Here is a 19880-nt window from a genome sequence, read left to right as displayed (position 1 = left end):
CATTGAAGAGGCGTGACATTTACATTAGATTTATGCATTTGGCAGACACATTTATCCAAAGCGACTTACATTGCATTTCAAGGTACACATTTACATTCTTATCAGTTCTTGCTTTCGAACCCATGACCTTGGCGTTGCAAGCGCCAACGCTCTACTGTTTGAGCTACAGGAAAGCTACAGGAAGGAGTGAACCAACATTCCACAGGCCACAACATATATATATATATATATATGTTGCACTGCGTGAGGCAAATGGTGGTCACACCAGATACTTACTGGTTTTCAGACCCCCCCCCCAATACAGTAAAACTGCACATTTTAGAGTGGCCTTTTATTGTGGCCAGCCTAAGGCACACCTCTGCAATATATCATGCTGTCTAGCATCTTAATATGCCACACCTGTGAGGTGGATGGATTATCTCAGCAAAGGAGAAGTGCTCACTAACAACTAATATATATATATATATATATATATATATATATATATATATATATATATATATATATATATATATATATATATATATATATATAGGAACTTACTGGCCAAGGGACGTTTTGTTCCTTCACACTCTTTTCCTCAACTCTTTTCCCATTTGTTTGAGTTGTTGAGCAACCACTTGATGGCCTCATATACTGATGGAAGGAAGGAAAGAAATTACAATAAATTCAATAGTTTTCGACCTCACAACCTGAAGATCATACAGGCATGAGAAAAAAAAAGTCCTCCTTAAAAAGTCCTACATAATACAACCATGTATGGTCAGTCTAAACCCCTTAAAGACTCACCTTTGTTCGTTTGACTTCCAACACCGCTTCCAAGACATCAATCTCATCAAATCTTCTCAACATGGGCTCCAGTTCAATAAGACAACCTGTAAGGTACAGACAAAGCAGCTATTGAGCTACAGTTAATAAACAAAACTGCATGAGTCTTGCGGAAGAACATTGAATCTGGAGTTGTTACAGCTCTCTTTAGTTCTGTCAGTTCATTGTGTTTTAGTGTGGGTTTCCTGTGCCCGTGGTTTGTTAATTAGCTCTACACCTGTTCTGTTTTCCGTTGATTGCTCCTTTGTGTATTTAAGCCTTTAGGTCAGTCTGTTCCATGTTCGGTATGGTTTATGTGAATGTGTTATTGATGATGATGATGATGACGAATTTTATTTATAATGCACTATACATTTGACATCTAATCTCAAAGTGCTTACAAAATCAAGTAAGCTATTATTTCAAAATTTCAAAATCAATTATTGCTATATCTATCTCCTATTTTGTTCTCTTTGGTTTAATAAAGAAGTATTTTTTATTCATCTTTGTTTGTTTGTCTAATGCTTGAATGCTGCAACCAAATTTCCCTTGGGAAATTAATAAAGATGACCTGAACTGAACTACTCTGCAGCGGTTGGCGTCCCGCCTGGTCTAAAATAGTCTGAATATAAACACTTAATTATAGGCAAACCACAGTGATTCAAAACATTGTTTTAAAGATGCCTTCATGATGTATTTGCTTATTATATAAAAAAAGAAAGAAAAGTAAAAGTTCAAACCAGCTCGAGTACCACCATTAGTACTAGCAGCGTTTTATTTGTCCCTTTGGCTGCTGTCAATTCATTTCAAAAGATGTGAAGAATTTGAGCTGTTCTCTGAAAGCAATTTAATGGGAGCAAGTCTCATTACACTTTAATAAGTGTAAATTTATACACCAAGCATTCCTTAAATTTTTTGTCAGCTGAACCGCCCTTGACCTAAAATATTCACCACCTGAGTTAAGTTCATTTTCAATACTTTAACTGTGTTCATGTTTCTCTGACTATCAACAGTGGTTCACTTCCAGTTGCATTCACACCGAGTTGTGCATGGGTGACGTAATTTTGTAGGCCAAAACCAAGAAACAACTTCGCATTTGATCACTTCCGGTTCAGTCATCTTGAAGTCAATGGGTTTTCAAGATTTTTCACATTTTATTCACCAACATAAAGTGTGTTTAAGCTTTTACTTGACTTAAAAAAAAGGCAGTTGTTAAAGTCCCCCTGTTGTCAATAATTGTAGTCCTTAAAACTTAAATCTTTGATCGCCAAAACAACACATTTAAACGTTTTTTTTTCTGTGAAAATGTTTTATTCATGCCTTAAAATGGCTTGAAATGTAACTCTACACCCTTCCTTCATTTAGTCTACGCAGACCCATGAATATGCAAATTAGCTCCGCCTCCACTCACTCACTCCAGCTCAGAGAGCCAATCGCTCGGCCAACTTACTGAGGTTAACGCTAAACAATAGTATAGCTCTTTACAACGTCCGACAAAGTTAATTAATATGATTTGCATTTTGCTTAACTATGTTATCAAACAGCTAATAATGTGTTGCTGATCTTATCCAAACCATGTTCCCGTTCGCCATCTCAGCGACAAAGTCAGAGAGCTGCTTTCTTACAATCATCAGAAACGCTTTGAACAACTCAGAATATCAGTGGAGAAAGGGATATAGTTCATCGTAATATGCATCATACACCTGTTATATTGCTAAATCTACCAGACTTTTCATATCAACAAAAACTATACCGGGATAACCTGGCTTCTCAGACTCCCCTGCTTTGCAGCTGTTAATGACATGCTAAAGCCCGCCACCCTCGTGATTGGTTACAAGGTAGTTTGTGACGTAAGAAACACCGCTGATTTCCAACATTAAACGTCATGCCGAACAGGAAAATCATCTACTCACTAGTCTGCTTTCACAGCCTCGTTGCGTTTATAATCGCGCTCTTGCAAACTTTTCTTCCTAACTTTCAGGGAAATATTTTTAAGTCTTGCGTTGAAGTCTTGCGACTGTGTAGTTAATTTATATCCCACGTTTAGCTTTTTACTTCTGCCGATTGTATTTAGACTTCAAATTTCATAAATGTTGTGTTCAATTGTGAAGATTGTCATGATAAACATAAGTGTAGGAAGAGTGTAGGAATCATAAACCTTTATTGATCACAGAGCTTATTTTCTGCAATAATCCAATAGCAAATGGAAAATTGTGTTTTTGTCAAGGGAAACAGGGTGATGCTAACTTCTCGGTTGGCCTACAAAAATATGTTGTCACTTCAGCGCTCTATTGTGAACCCATATCAGAACTCACACGTAGGGCGATATGATGTCATAAAAACAGAATTCTTTATAACGAGCAATTTCACAGAATTTGTCAAATTTGATGAATAAATAAAAAGCAGGTCAGTACTCTTAAATCAAATCGCGATATAGACCAGTGTCTGTGAATATTCAAACGCAAAAAGACTCTTTAAATATGAATCCTGGATGTTCTGCGTCTCTGTGTACCATCAAAATGGAATCTAGAAAACTTAAAACAGAAAACACTGAATTTGGTACAAAATAAAACGGATTTGGAGGAAAAAAACAACGCATTTCATAGGGTCCTAAACATGTAATTTTTGTTCAACTATTAATAAATTGTTAAATTGTATAAGTTTTATGATTTCAGTTAATTAGACATGCTTTTGATTACTAAAAGAGTAAAAAAAAAAATTAACTAAAAAAAACTGAATTTGGGAAAAAAACAAAAAGGATTTCATAGGGACCTACACGTTTAAAAGTTTGTAAAACCACTTTCACACCAAACATATTGAACTCAAACGAACTCAGGTCAGCGTCAAAAGCTCTTACTCAACATTGCCTAGAGTTTACCAGGAAGTAAAATGTCTATTGTTAATGGGGCATGTTGAGAAATAAAACATCAATGCCTAAATCTAGATATTAGACCTTCACATTGTTTGATTTAATAACCATTTTATTAAACCATATCTGGTTAAATGATAATTCTATTTGAAAAAAATGACATGAAGATGACCCCACTGCTCTCTCTCTCTGTCCGTCAGTCATTTCATCATACTCCTGATCTGTAGCAGTGTTTGCAAAAGAGAATTCGTCAGAAGAAAACTGAACTGTAATGACTCAACATTTTACCTGACTAACTCCAAATTTGATCATGAGCTGACAAAATTGCCAGTAAAGACCAATGACAGAATTGTGGTTAGATGTTTAAAGTATTTTACAAACCACAACACCAGGTCACCCTACTGGATTGTGACAGGATGGGTTAAACAGGGATTGTGAAAAGCAGAGGAAAGGTCAAAGGTTGATAGGCTGACACTCACTGAGAAAGGAGGGGCGTTCGTCTGGGTTGGCGGTCCAGCCGCAGGTCATGAGGTTAATGAGGGTCTCTCGACTGGGAATGTCCGCCGGCAGACTGTCCAGGCCTGTGTCGGGCCGAGATCCTCGGAGGACGCTGAACATGATCTGCATGGGATTGGTGGCGTCTGCTCACAGAGTGAACAAAAGGACAACGTCAGAATGTTGAATATTGTCTGGATAGATGACTGCTGCAGTTTATGAAATGGAGAAGGAAGTGATCATGAGGGGAACTCTGTGTCAGGATTTTGCATCAAAAACATGACAGCATAACCTGCTTAGTACTGAGTAGGGCTGCACAACGAATCTGAATTTGAAACTATTATACACTGTCCGGCACCAAAAAAAAGTCGCCGTTTGGATTTGAATAGGCAAATGCTTAAGAGTCTATGATTGAATCTTGACATTGTGATCCTGCAATATGGCCATGATGTGTCTTCCTACAAGGTTGTTTAAGAAATTAAAAAGCTACACACTCCATCAATTAGGGTTAGAAGAACTGTTGCCAGACACGTAACATTCACACAGCACGTGTTTACCAAGAATGCAGTTGCAGTACTGAAAAGTTCACGGGTGTGAGTTTGTTAATAGAATGAGGTTGTCACTCCCGTAAATAACTGAACTATGGGTGAACGTACCCATATTAAAGACTCAAATACAGAACTGACAACCGTATTCTGCTGCTGTGTGAACACGGCCTTACAACAGATCACAGAAAAGTCTATTTTATGCATGAATTCAATGGTGAATGAGGAGTTTAAATTACTCTATAAGCCCACTAGCAATGACAGTTATTAGTCTGACAGGTTAAGCAGTCTGATTGACATATTCATTATTAGAGGCAGTACAGAGAGTCGTTAAGTGTGGCATAACACAGCCTTTCAAACGATCTAATAAAAACATATGTAGACACATGGTGCTGTTTATTATGCCCTTTTATAAAGTTAATTAGGGTGGTTATTACAGTCTCATGTGCTCCAGTTCTAATTGGTTTGTTGTTCCACTCTAATTGAGATTAGCGTTCATGGTATACTAGTGTATAAATATATATTAGTGTTCTGTACCAAAACCACACACACAGTGATCCGCAAATGATGTAATGTATAGCGCTTTTCCACCGTCGGACCAAATCGCTCTTTTTGCATAACCGTTCCATTCCGTGGCGATTTGGTACGGATATGGTTTAACTTTCCAATGTGGAATATACTTTTTTTTTTTTTGGGGGGGGTAAACACACATTTGTGCAACAGAAAAGTTATCGATCTTCGCGCATTCTACCAGCACGGTTAGACTGCCGTGCCGAGAATTACGGCCGAGAACGGGTTGTAACCGTGCCGTACCAGGCTCAAGTGGACACATAACTGGAACCATTCTTTGATCCTTTTGCCCAGACGGTGGAAAAGTGGCTTATGTTTTGTTGTCTTAAACACACAAAGAAAAGAAACTACTCTTAAAACCAACAGATTCAGCTCAAAATAACATTGTCATGTCAAACTCAAATATTATTTGCATTAAAGGGATAGTTCACTTTGAAATTAATTTTTGATATGTTTTAGCTTACCTCAAGGGCATCCAAGATGAAGGTGTCTTGTTTCCGCAGTAGTTTCAATTTTGATATTTTTAGGTCAAACCGTTCTTGTCTGTCAGTCATATAATGCAGGTCTATGGTCACCACCTCAAAGGGCATACACAGAGAAGTCCAAATTAAACATGATTTAATGACTCGTAAATGTAAGTACACATTGATGGCCTAAGACACGAAATGAGCGGTTTGTGTGAGAAAACGAACAGTATCTGGAAGTGATCTCTCGCGCGTGTACGTCACTCGTGAAAAAAATTCAACGTTGTCTGTTGATATATCGAAATCGTCTTCCATTGCGATTTCCTGTATATTTAAATATGTTTAGATTTTCAAAGTGAAAGGTAACACTTCCGAAATCTCTGTGTAAACAATGAGTGACGTACACGCGCGAGAGATCACTTCCGGCGCTTGCGCAGACCGAAGCGCCCGCGCCCTCAGATCACTTGGACGTGGCTGTGTTTACAAGAGGTAAAAACTATATAAATACTGTTTGTTTTCTCACACAAACCGCGCGTTTCATGTCTTAGGCCATCAATGTGTACTTACATTTACGAGTCATTAAATCATGTTTAATTTGGACTTCTCGGTGCATGCTCCTTGAGGTGGTGACCATAGACCTGCATTATATGACTGACAGACAAGAACGGTTTGACCTTAAAATATCAAAATTGAAACTACTGCGGAAACAAAGACACCTACATCTTGGATGCCCTTGAGGTAAGCTAAAACATACCAAAAATTAATTTCAAAGTGAACTATCCCTTTAATAAACAAATCAAAAATGTGCTTACATCTCTAGGCTGAAGTTAATAAATTATTGTTATTAAAATTAACAATAATATTCATGTGACTGTTGATAAAACACATGAACTTTTTCATGTGACTGTTGATAAAAATATCATACGATCAAGTTTCCAGTGTGCTTTATTAAGAAACACTTGGGTGTTTCTTAATAAAGCACTCCTTGTTATGATGAACTCGTTGACTCCTTGTTAACCCAAGAACCGCTAAAACCAATTCAATCAGAATTGTGAATGGTTTTGAAAACTAGATTAATTTAAAAGATCTGATCAAAAAGAATGATTCCTTCATTATTTTGGTGATGTTTAAAAAAAAAAAAAAAGAAGGCCACATTTAAGTGTGGGCAATTTAGCCTAACAAAACCTGTGATGTAATTCACGGGTCCACTTCTCTCTATCACCCAACTCTACCTTCAAATGGTATCCGTCTCGAAAGCACTTCCCACATGATGATGGCGTAACTGAAAGAGGAAGCATAGAACAGATGAGTGAATGGTTTCACTGTTGCCAGTCTCTAAACCACATCTGGCAATCCCCTTTGGAGATAAAACACTGTCCAATCAGCCCAGGGATTTCAACATGCCCTATGACTAATCACAAAACCTCAGGCCTGTTGGCAGGTTGACATTTAGCTCCTAAATCACTTCCTTTTTTTGACCAGCACAGTAGATGAATAAAATAAAGGCCTCTTTTGCAAGTCGTTTTGGTGAACTATGAGTGAATCCAAAAACTGGTTTATGATTAATTTCCAAGTTTCCCCTTATCTTTCTTTGTTTTGGAAAACTGGTGAAATTCTATAATAATCCACCTAAAATTTCCAATATCCTACACTGGCTGCTACATTCCTCTCTCCCACTCAATATCTGATGCATATCTGATGACCAATAGATTTTCTTTTTTTTTTTCATTCATTTGTGGCTTGGATTATTTTATAGATTTCTAACCAATAAAATATTTTAGAGATAACTAGAAAAAGTGTCATGAAACCCCCCTGTTTCAACACTGACTGTTCATGCCTCAGATTTAAAGAAGACTCAAGAAATGGGAGTGTAAAACTGGGAGAGTAAAGGGGAGAAAACAACCTGTGTGGAATGAATGTTAAAATGTGACTGGAGAAAAAAAACCCTGACAAATAACAGATTTTGGGGCACTTTGATGAATTTTAAAAAAAAGAAAATGTAACCATAAAAAAAAAAAAAAAAAAAAAAAGAAGAATCTTATCATTTGAGACTACTAACAACTTATGAACAAACTAAATACGTTTTGATCATCCTTAGAAATAAACAGAGGGACAGAAACAGAATCTTTCCAGAGCTATGAAAAACAAAGAATTGAATAATATTTTCAATACCTTTACAAGCACTACATTCTCCAAACAAATGACACACATCAGTTTAACACAGAAAGAATAAAAGGCAGTTACTTTTTTTTTCATTCTTCTTTGAATTTCTGATTTCCATAATTGTCTTCTATATCTGAATAATCAAACGTGTCATTGCATTCATGATCAGACATACCACTGTATCAGTGGCATAAGGAGACACGATTGAGTGTGTGTGCATACACAGTGATGGTTCATGTTTGGGGCTTATTAAATATGTCTATGAAAAAAACAACACTCATTTTAAATACAGCACACAGCTAAAATGGCCTGCCTTGAATATGACAATAGTGGGCAACTGAATAGTGCAGCATTAGTGAAGCCGAACTCTCCTCCTGTCAGCACTTACAATTTACACAGACCGACCTTACACACAGAGTAACACGCGTTCATGCAGGCTGCAAATACTTTAGAAGATCTCACGAGATGGATTTGACAACATCTGAAAGGGAATTGCAACTTTTTCTCTCACAATTCTGACTTTTTTTTTTTTCAGAACTTTGACTAATGACAAATTATTGACTACAGGAGGATCTACACTCACCTAAAGGATTATTAGGAACACCTGTTCAATTTCTAATTAATGCAATTATCTAATCAACCAATCACATGGCAGTTGCTTCAATGCATTTAGGGGTGTGGTCCTGGTCAAGACAATCTCCTGAACTCCAAACTGAATGTCAGAATGGGAAAGAAAGGTGATTTAAGCAATTTTGAGCGTGGCATGGTTGTTGGTGCCAGACGGGCCGGTCTGAGTATTTCACAATCTGCTCAGTTACTGGGATTTTCACGCACAACCATTTCTAGAGTTTACAAAGAATGGTGTGAAAAGGGAAAAACATCCAGTATGCGGCAGTCCTGTGGGCGAAAATGCCTTGTTGATGCTAGAGGTCAGAGGAGAATGGGCCGACTGATTCAAGCTGGTAGAAGAGCAACTTTGACTGAAATAACCACTCGTTACAACCGAGGTATGCAGCAAAGCATTTGTGAAGCCACAACACGCACAACCTTGAGGCGGATGGGCTACAACAGCAGAAGACCCCACCGGGTACCACTCATCTCCACTACAAATAGGAAAAAGAGGCTACAATTTGCAAGTGCTCACCAAAATTGGACAGTTGAAGACTGGAAAAATGTTGCCTGGTCTGATGAGTCTCGATTTCTGTTGAGACATTCAGATGGTAGAGTCAGAATTTGGCGTAAACAGAATGAGAACATGGATCCATCATGCCTTGTTACCACTGTGCAGGCTGGTGGTGGTGGTGTAATGGTGTGGGGGAGGTTTTCTTGGCACACTTTAGGCCCCTTAGTGCCAATTGGGCATCGTTTAAATGCCACGGCCTACCTGAGCATTGTTTCTGGCCATGTCCATCCCTTTATGGCCACCATGTACCCATCCTCTGATGGCTACTTCCAGCAGGATAATGCACCATGTCACAAAGCTCGAATCATTTCAAATTGGTTTCTTGAACATGACAATGAGTTCACTGTACTAAAATGGCCCCCACAGTCACCAGATCTCAACCCAATAGAGCATCTTTGGGATGTGGTGGAACGGGAGCTTCGTGCCCTGGATGTGCATCCCACAAATCTCCATCAACTGCAAGATGCTATCCTATCAATATGGGCCAACATTTCTAAAGAATGCTTTCAGCACCTTGTTGAATCAATGCCACGTAGAATTAAGGCAGTTCTGAAGGCGAAAGGGGGTCAAACACAGTATTAGTATGGTGCTCCTAATAATCCTTTAGGTGAGTGTATGTAATAATGCGTTAAGCCTGTTTTATGCTTCTGTGTCGAATTGACGGCGTACCCCCGCAGACCCCTCTGCGTCGCCGCGAACCCCTCTCCGACCCCTCCGCCGTAGCTCGACGTGCACCTCCAAAAAATTTTAACTACGCGTCGAGGCGATGCAGACCGCAAGGGCTGTGATTGGTCAGATTATACATCATTTCGGGAGTGTGGCTTTTCCGGTTTCCCCCTCCCGCTATACCGCCATTATTAAAGTGACCACTGCACTGTTTGTTTCAACGATGTATCAAGTTGAGGAACGTTTGATTCTTCTGCGATTAAACATTTGCAATAAAATCATTTGTTGTTCAACGTCGATTAGCTCCAGCTGCAACAACATTCACTCTTTCGCTCGCCATTAGGCACGTTTCCATTACAGATTTGCGCAAAACTTTTGCGTTTTTTTCTAAATGTCGATAAAAAACTATTGCGAAATGACACAATAGTCCGTTAACCGATGTTATGCGACTAAAACGTCTTTTTCCGCTCTCGCGATAAGCCATTCCAAAAATCATGGCAACGGACGTTGGTAGGTTTAACGTTATAGCCTATCCACCGCACTAGACATTATTATTAATAATGGAATATACGTGGTGTGTTATCCAAGCATTAATGGCAGGGAAAGACACGGAGTTCTCCCTCATTTCTGCTCCGAGGTATTCCTGTTATTATTGTTTCTTTTATGAATTTAATAAAGAACTCTGTCTCGTATTATGTCCAAACGGTCAGTGTACTTTTGTGTCCATTCGTTTTCCCTTATTCGTAATTGCAAAACGAAAAATGAATGGTTGTTGTATTTTTAAGACGCAAAGTTGAACACCAAAATTTTATTTTGAACTGTACACCAAATGCAGCGAAAAAAAGAAAAGAAAAGAATTTTCAGATATTTGTTTATGATTTTTTTGTTTTTTCTGGGCTTCTTCGTAAATGGGTTACACTTAGCTTCCTCCCGGTCAAAAACGGACGAAGCCTTAAAATGTAACTTTACCTTTTCCCAGGATAACCAATCAAATATTGTTTTGTTCTATAATATTTTCTGATTATTCTTTAGAATTTTTAGAATTTATGATACTTTGCATTAATTATTTAATTTTTATGAGCTATTTTTTCCATTAGAATTAATATATATTTTTTTATTTTATATATATATATTTTTTTTTAAATCAATAAATGCAACATTTCACATCAAAATAGAGTGCCAGCCTAAAAAAAAAAAAATGTTCAAGTAGAGCGCCATCTAGTGGCTTTAAAAAAATAGTTAAATGTGTGCAATGTCCTGTACCAGCCTGTAGGCTGCCTATAGCTTCCTATATAAATACATAGAAAGGCTTTTTGATTCCTTTTGTTGTTTTAGACATGATTTCTCTACCTTATTCGTTTTTTTTTTTAATTTAGATATACATTTAGATATTCTAAAAGACTACTTAATTTTTTTAACAAATTTTTTTAGATAAGTATCAGGTTTCGCATTATGATTAAAATCAAACTAGCATTTGGTTAGAAAGGGAACACAATGCAAACATTTTTGTTACTCAGTATTTGATCATTCAAATAATTAAACAAAATAAGGGATGGTTAGTAAAATTGGTATATTTTATTTTTTTATTTTTGCATATTCTCAAAATTTGCTGTTGCAGTCTTACCAGTATATCTGTGTATGTGTGTGTGTGTGTTTGTGGGTGTGTGTGTGTGTGTGTGTGTGTGGGGGGGGGGGGGGGGTCTTATTTGCACTCTTGATGTTTTAGAGTGTCACCCCTTCATTGCTGTACACTTTTTTTCTGCACAGTGGCTGATCTGTAGCTTGTACCACCAAAAGTTTCTCTGAGTTTTCCTATTTTTTTCTATTTCCCATTCATTTCCTATGTCGCCCGTTTTTGACCAGGAGGAAGCTAAGTGTGACTATTTTTTTTACGACCCTTTAACATATCAGAATCATCTCCTTGATTTATTTGTGTGTTCATATAGGTAATACAACAAAAGTCACCAAGTTTCACCCCCATCCGATGAAGCAAAAAAATTAAACAATTCAAAATGTAAACGTTTTCGGTCATTTTCGGACGAAGAAGCCCAGAGGGTTAAACACTTAAAATATTCACAAATGAATATGGAAAAAAAGTGTAGATTTTACTGGTTTTCTAAGGCCAAATTAGAACCTGGAAATTATATTTTTCCCGCAGTGCTGAATGAGAAGTGCCATAACCACAGCCTACAGAAAGGTGATTTATTGGTGAGTTATAGGTTATAATAAATGTGTCTGAAAAAATAACTAGGCATTTTAATTGTTTATTAATAAACTATTGTTTTCCTAAATCAGTGTCGGCTAAAAACATCTCTCCATCTCCGGATACACCTTAGAGAGAAATGCGCCTTCATACGGATTACATAATCAGAAGGTATTAGCTTTCGATTAGAATTTGTTCGTTTTAAAGTGGACATTTCAAGCTTTAGCCTACATAGGCGATATTTTGTTTCAGTTCTCGATCAGTTCACGGAGACCATGAAAGCGCGCCTGATTGTTTTATTTTATTTGACAAAAGCACGACGTTTTCTTGTTATTTTGAGTTTACGCAAATAAAAGTAGTTGCGAATAATGTATTATTTTCTGTATGACCAGAAATAGAGTATTTTAAGTTGTTTCCACTGTTGATAGGAAAATGTAAGTGTTCGCGCCTGCGCCTCCCTGCCATGCAGTGCGCGCTCCACACTTCGCACAAAAACTTGGATATGCGTCAAAATCTTGTGTTTATTTGTGATAATCTTAGCCCTGTATTTTTATTGTCCAACCTGTATTATGAATGAGATGTGACGAATTGATTTGTTCCTTTTTTGGATAAAAGTGTCTTCTACATATGTAGCCTAATAAATGTTATAATAATGATGATAATAATAATTATTATTATTTGCGGACACGGACCCCAAACACACCGCGTTCAGGTCTATGTTCAGCTTCTATGTCAGGTGACTGTAAATGCGCAAAACCTGTTTCCATTGCAGTTTTGCGAAATATTCCTTATGGACGTGTTTCCATTGTGCGTATCTTCAATTCGCAATTTCAATTTTGCACAATTTGAAGGGTAATGGAAACGAAAGTGGAACCGGCGCACAAAACCAAAACAAACTAGCAAAGAGATTCGCAAAGCACACCCCCCCTAGCGTTCTGGCGGTGAAATGCACCGCGATGCAACGCAACCTGATGCAGAACCATAAAACGGCCACGACGCCGTAGGAGTGACGGCGTAGCTATGCCGTGGAGTTGACGCAGAAGCATAATGAGGCCTTTAGACAGAACTGTTAAACAGAGACCGTAAACTAATGAAGACGCTGTGCGCTCAATGCTGGTGTTCTCAGTCGTCAAAATAAAAATCCTGCGTCCAAACAAACAGATAAACTTATAAGCCAAAATCGAGATTTAAAATTCTGGCCGATATATTGGTCGACCACTAGCATCACTTAATTCTGCTCGTGTAGCACGGCAAAAATATAAACTTGGTGTGGAAACAATCGATGCACTGCTGCACCTCATCCGTGTGCAGTGTGAGTGCTCTAACCTGTTAACATGGACACTGAAAAAAATATGGCCCACACACAGACTGCATACGTACTACAAATGGATCATATTTGAAATGGGCGTAATACAACGCAGTGATTGGACAAAAGCTCATATCTTATACGCATATACTCTTGATGTTGGTACAACTTTTCTTTTAAAGCAGAAAAAAAAAACACTTCCCCCTTAATAATAAACAATGAGTGCATTGTTTTCAGTACATATCTGTTAACATCTCAAAAAATGTGTTTTAGGGTTTCATGACGCTTTCAGATGTTTTATTGACTTTTCCAGGCCTGGAAATCACCATTTTTTTTAATTCCCGGACATTTCCAGGCTCACCACAGAGACTGAGAGTGAGACATGTCCCTAATCTGACAGGAATTTTGCTGAGTCAGCAACAGACTGGTGCCATGGTGCAACAGATGAACGTCTAAAAGGGCTGCCCCAAAAATTTGGGAACTGAGAGAGCAGTAGTTCAAAATCCTGTAGTAGAAATCATTTGAAACTCAGGAGGAGGTTCACTCATCCAGGCAAAACTGGAAGCTTTATAGAATCTACAGAAACTGACCTGTACATGTCATATTTGACATCTGTTCTGCGGTTCTTGGAAGGTTCGTACTCCTCAGGTGGCATATAGATGACCGTGCCTCCCATTTCGGCAGGTTTGGAGCCGGACCCTTTAGTGATTGAGAGCTGACGCCATTTAGACAAGCCAAAATCTGCTATCTATCCACAAACACATACATACAAGACACACTTCAGATCAGAAAGTTCACTGTGAAGTTACAACTAAATATATTCAAAATTTATACTGACTAATGTTTGACTTAAATTAACCGATATGGGTTTTTCAGTGGCCACTCTAGATATCGAAAGACCAGGGTAGGAGTTGTGTCGGTCAAGCTCCAAAATTACAACAACAAAAAGCACCATTGTGCTACATTCACCTTTTTTTTTTTTTTACAAACTTACTGGCATTTCTTTTCCATTTTACAGTTACAATGAAAAGAAACTAGGACTTTTAACAGCTGGAAGTGAATAATGACTACATTTTTTTGAATGAAAAGCTATTTTATGCCTTTAGAAGTCTTATGATAGTACACAAAACATACAGAGCACTTTCATGATATTTTTACGGTGTTTTGGTGCAATTTTTGACGTGTCGGCGTCAAGTAAAAGAGTGACCAGCACATTATTCAAAATATTTCCTTCCATGTTCCACTGAAGAAAGTCACACAAGTTTGAAATGATATGAGCGCGAGTAAATTATGACAACATTTTTGGTTGTACTATCACTTAAAATGAGTATAAAAGTTACAGATTCCCCAAAGCACAAATATAAGGAATTAAGGCATTTTTCAAATCTACATAAAATACATGTTAATAGGTCATAGCTGATTTCCAAGGTACAAGTATTTGCTTATTGCGTTCAAAAGGGTAGTAGTAAGACTAAAGCTGGGTAAGAAATATGAAACTTTCACAAAAAAATATGTAAATGAGAAGGTTAAACAAGATAGACACTGATAACATTCAGACAAATATGGATTTCAGCACATTTTAACAATGACTCGCATTTCAATAAGGGTTACGTGCAAAAAGATCAACGGTTGATCACCTTGACGTTAAAATATCTCAAGCAGGACAAAAATGTACACATGCATCTGAATGCACATGCGGGAAAAAAAAAAAACAGGTGTGGAAACATCTTGAACAAATCTCGAATCCAATTGTCTGAACGCACAAACCTTTGCATGGTACTCCCCATCCATCAGGATGTTCTGAGTTTTGAGATCATGGTGCAGAAGGGGTGGTGTCATATTGTGGAGGAAGTTGACCCCTAGAGCGATCTCATAAAGAAACCGAAGCCTCAATGGCCAGGCCACCATTGGGTACATATCTTTCTGTAACGCAATAAGAAAACAGAAAGGAACATTCAAGAACCTGTTTGCCAAAAAGGATAAAGTGAAACTGTGCATTACTCAAACGCATTACGCTAATGCGACAAGACTAAACAGAAAGCGTGTCATGTAAAGGAATGCTGTTTGTACAGTTGTACCTCATGTAGGATCTCATCCAGTGAACCGTTGGTCATGTACTCAGTCACAATGCAGAAGAACTCAGGCTCGTTACACACCCCAAAGATCTGGATGATGTAGTTAAATCGAGCTTTGTGAAGCACCTCAGCTTCCTTCAATAAACAATTCCTTTCCCTGAAGAAAAAAAAAAAAAGCTTAATGATTTATACAAGGGCTGGTAGGGTTTCTCTACCACCAGACAATATTATGCATTTCAAGAGTGTCAGGGTTTCCACAACATTTAACCATTATTCATGATTTGTTCTTGGTATAACTTTCATTGTTCCATGGATTATTCAATGAAAACCTTGACAATCTTGTCTTTTTTGGTACAGGTCCAACCTAAATTTTAGCTGAAATTCAGGCGATACTGATAAGCTTATAATTATTTTCATATTATGGATGAATGATATTAAAATTCTGTTCCGAGTTGGTCTAAACAAATGAAAAATAAAACATTAAAAACTAAAATCAATCGTTTAAAAAACTACAAGTAGTTGAGGCCTTCCAACATTATAATATACAAAAAGAAAAATGATATTATTCCTGGAATCTGCTAAAGATTACAATGTTGTGTTCGGGTCATTTTGACAGGGAGAGGATTTTCTTTTTCACAAAAATGTTAATGTTATCGAATTGGACTAAAACTCGCACAGGGAAAACTACTCCCCAAATATATACAGTGGGGAGAACAAGTATTTGATTCACTGCCGATTTTGCAGGTTTTCCCACTTACAAAGCATGTAGAAGTCTGTCATTTTTATCATAGGTACTCTTCAACGGTGAGTGACGGAATCTAAAACAAAAATCCAGAAAGTCACATTGTATGATTTTTAAGTAATTCATTTGCATTTTATTGCATGACATACGTATTTGATCACCTACCAACCAGTAAGAATTCCGGCTCTCACAGACCTGTTATGGCGCTTTTCCATTACCAGTACCGACTCGACTCGCTTTTCGCTCCATTTTCCATTGCAGAAAGTACCGCCACAAATAGTACCCGGTCGTCATAGCGACGCCTTTCGTTCCTCGTTGCCCCATCAAGCTCTCGCTGGATCCTCTCTTCGGCAACCAAACAAAGGAATGTCTGCACCTCCTCGTTTGACCACGGCGTATTCTTCCGAGTTGCCATAATAATAGTAGTAAGTTTAGTAACTATCTCTGGCCAAACTATTTAAAAATGGCAGGGTTATTCTGGATACTCCATCTGGCGCGTGCAATGATGACGCAGTGAATAGTGACAATTCTCTCTGACCAATCAGCAGTCGGCATTGTTTTCACGTCACATTTTAGTATCGCCTTAGCTCGCCTCAGCTCGCTTAGAACCTTGCCGGAGGTGGTACGAAAAAAAGTACCCGAAAGCAGGTACAGGTACAACTTTTACACAGTGGAAAACCAAACAAAGGCGAGTCGAGTCGAGCCGAGGCGAGCTGGTACTGTGTGGTGGAAAAGCGCCATTAGTTTCTCTTTAAGAAGCCCTCCTGTTCTCCACTCATTACCTGTATTAACTGCGCCTGTTTGAACCCATTACCTGTATAAAAGACACCTGTTCACACACTCAATCAAACAGACTCCAACCTCCCCACAATGGCCAAGGCCAGAGAGCTGTGCAAGGACATCAGAGATAAAATTGTAGACCTGCACAAGGCAGGGATGGGCTACAGGACAATAGGCAAGCAGCTTGGTGAGAAGGCAACAACAGTTGGCGCAATCATTACAAAATGGAAGAAGTTCAAGATGACGGTCAATCTCCCTCAGTCTGGGTCTCCATGCAAGATCATGAGGAAGGTGAGGGATCAGCCCAGAACTACATGGCAAGACCTGGTCAATGACCTGAAGAGAGCTGGGACCACAGTCTCAAAGAAAACCATTAGTAACACACTACGCCGTCAAGGATTAAAATCCTGCTGCGCACGCAAGGTCCCCCTGCTCAAGGCAGCGCATGTCCAGGCCCGTCTGAAGTTTGCCAATGACCATTTGGATGATCCAGAGGAGGAATGGGAGAAGGTCATGTGGTCTGATGAGACAAAAATAGAGCTTTTTGGTCTAAACACTCGCCGTGTTTGGAGGAAGAAGAAGGATGAGTACAACCCCCAAAACACCATCCCAACCGTGAAGCATGGAGGTGGAAACATCATTCTTTGGGGATGCTTTTCTGCAAAGGGGACAGGACGACTGCACCATATTGAGGGGAGGATGGATAGGGCCATGTATCACGAGATCTTGGCCAACAACCTCCTTCCCTCAGTAAGAGCATTGAAGATGGGTCGTGGCCGGGTCTTCCAGCATGACAACGACCCGAAACACACAGCCAGGGCAACTAAGGAGTGGCTCCGTAAGAAGCATCTCAAGGTCCTGGACTGGCCTAGCCAGTCTTCAGACCTGAACCCAATCGAAAATCTTTGGAGGGAGCTGAAAGTCCCTATTGCCCAGTGATAGCCCCGAAACCTGAAGGATCTGGAGAAGGTCTGTATGGTGTGTGCAAACCTGGTCAAGAACTACAAGAAACGTATGATCTCTGTAATTGCAAACAAAGGTTTCTGTACCAAATATTAAGGTCTGCTTTTCTGATGTATCAAGTCATGCAATAAAATGCAAATGACTTACTTAAAAGTCATACAATGCAATTTTCTGGATTTTTGTTTTAGACTCCGTCACTCACAGTTGAAGAGTACCTATGATAAAAATTACAGACTTCTACATGCTTTGTAAGTGGGAAAACCTGCTAAATCGGCAGTGTATCAAATACTTGTTCTCCCCACTGTGTATTAGGGGTTGAACCGACTAGTCGATTAGTCGACCTTAATGAAACACCGCGACGCTTTAAGCTTGACGTCGACTAGTCGCGATGATCATGTGACACTATGATTGCGCTACTTTTGATACTAACATGTTGCAGACGACAACAGATGAAGAGCCCAGAGGGTCATTGCAGCAAGAAAGCAGCATTGGTACATCAAATGTGTGTAAATACTTTACTAACCTAACACTAGATATTGTTGAAAACGAAAGTAAAAGCATGACGCACGCTCACTACCGGAAATGAGAGTTCAGTATCTTTATTAAAATCATTAAAACATTTTTTTTCATTTATTTATTTAAACATATTAATGATGTAGCTAATTCACCCGCAGTTAATTGGAATATTATTTTGTATTACTTGGATCTGCGCATCACTAAGGCACTGATGTGAATTTATAGCTTTTTTTCCTTTTCTTTTCATCCTAAATGATGATGTAACTGCGGGCTGTGTACACCAGGGCACTTCAAGTGTTTCTGTGATCTGATAGCTATATCCGATCGTGAAAAGACCAGGTGTAAATGCCCTCCGAAACGCACTCGAGACGGATTTAAATCCGATCGCTCAAACCGCCTCAGGAGGAGGTCTGGGCCGCTTAACAGACGAAACTGGACAAGTGTAAATCAATGCATCTGGTTGTTGAAACTGGACTTCTCCCAACAATGCTAAAAATAAACGTGTGAGAGCGTATTATAGCGATGAAGCTATGGCAACACGCATCGCCGCATATGAGCAGCTCGAGCATCTATTCATCAAGCCAACGTGCAAACTATCGCAAATCAAAGTGAAAGTAAGTCGCAGACGCTTAACACACAATCATCTTCATTAAAAGTAAAGAAACAGAAATGATCTTACCAGTGCTGTCTCTCTTATTGCGGTCTTTGATTTTGAAATTAGCTGATGATCAATAAAATGCAGCTCATTATTGTTGCTTTCGGTGACGTGAACTCCGTTAAATCTGCATAGCGCGTTGTTTGAAGATCGGATTTATATCTGTTTTGCGAAAACATATTTATGTGACCAGGTGTAGGCTAAATGGCATCGTTTTGATAAATCAGATCAGTAAAAAAACATGAAGTGACCAGGTGTAAACGGCCCCATTATGAGCTGTCTGTCAGCATTTGTATAATTTTCTGTTAATTAATTGCAAATTGTGGCATGTTGCAAAGCAGTCCCATCTCTTGTGTTTTTATGAATGACGTCATCGACTAGTCGACGTCGACTCGACTTTGATGTCATAACAGTCGACTTAAAAAAATCTGAAGTCGTTCAACCCCTACTGTGTATATATATATATATATATATATATATATATATATATATATATATATATATATATATATATATATATATATATATATATATATATATTTTTTTTTTTTTACTTTTTGGGGGATTTCTTTCACCTTGTTTCACTTGGTGACTGGCCTACAAAAAACAGTTTATAAATCTCTTGTTATGCTATATTAAATCACCAAATATTGGATTCAACCTTTTTGTCAACTTGTTTTCTTTCAATTAGAAAATTGCTTTTGATCTAAGCAATATTTGGTGAAAATATAACATAACGAGTGATTTACAAGCCATTTTTAAAAGGTTGGTCATTTTTGACCAGTGCAGCACAAGGTTTAATAGTGTTGTTGAATTATTCATGTTTTTAAAGATGAACTTAAAAAGTTTGTTCTTTCACCAATTACTCACCATGATGT

General features: G+C 38.3%; 1 protein-coding gene across 1 annotated transcript in view; it reads right to left on the bottom strand.

Moving 5' to 3' along the window:
• Positions 1 to 19880, bottom strand: part of ripk2 (receptor-interacting serine-threonine kinase 2) — a 30299-nt gene that overhangs the window by 7510 nt on the left and 2909 nt on the right. Inside the window, exons 2-8 of the mRNA XM_056263998.1 lie at positions 15350 to 15503; positions 15039 to 15194; positions 13862 to 14019; positions 6983 to 7032; positions 4156 to 4317; positions 790 to 875; positions 544 to 636 (exon numbers count right to left, since the gene is read on the bottom strand). Of these exons, the coding sequence (XP_056119973.1) occupies positions 544 to 636; positions 790 to 875; positions 4156 to 4317; positions 6983 to 7032; positions 13862 to 14019; positions 15039 to 15194; positions 15350 to 15503 (859 nt within the window). The remainder of the gene's footprint in view (positions 1 to 543; positions 637 to 789; positions 876 to 4155; positions 4318 to 6982; positions 7033 to 13861; positions 14020 to 15038; positions 15195 to 15349; positions 15504 to 19880) is intronic.

The sequence above is a fragment of the Rhinichthys klamathensis genome, unplaced genomic scaffold, assembly GCF_029890125.1.
Source record: "Rhinichthys klamathensis goyatoka isolate OS25496 unplaced genomic scaffold, OSU_Roscu_1.1 h1tg000011l_1, whole genome shotgun sequence".
Classification (NCBI taxonomy): domain Eukaryota; kingdom Metazoa; phylum Chordata; class Actinopteri; order Cypriniformes; family Leuciscidae; genus Rhinichthys; species Rhinichthys klamathensis.
Note: the sequence above shows the minus strand (reverse complement) of the source record. Positions and strands in the feature narration are given on the sequence as shown.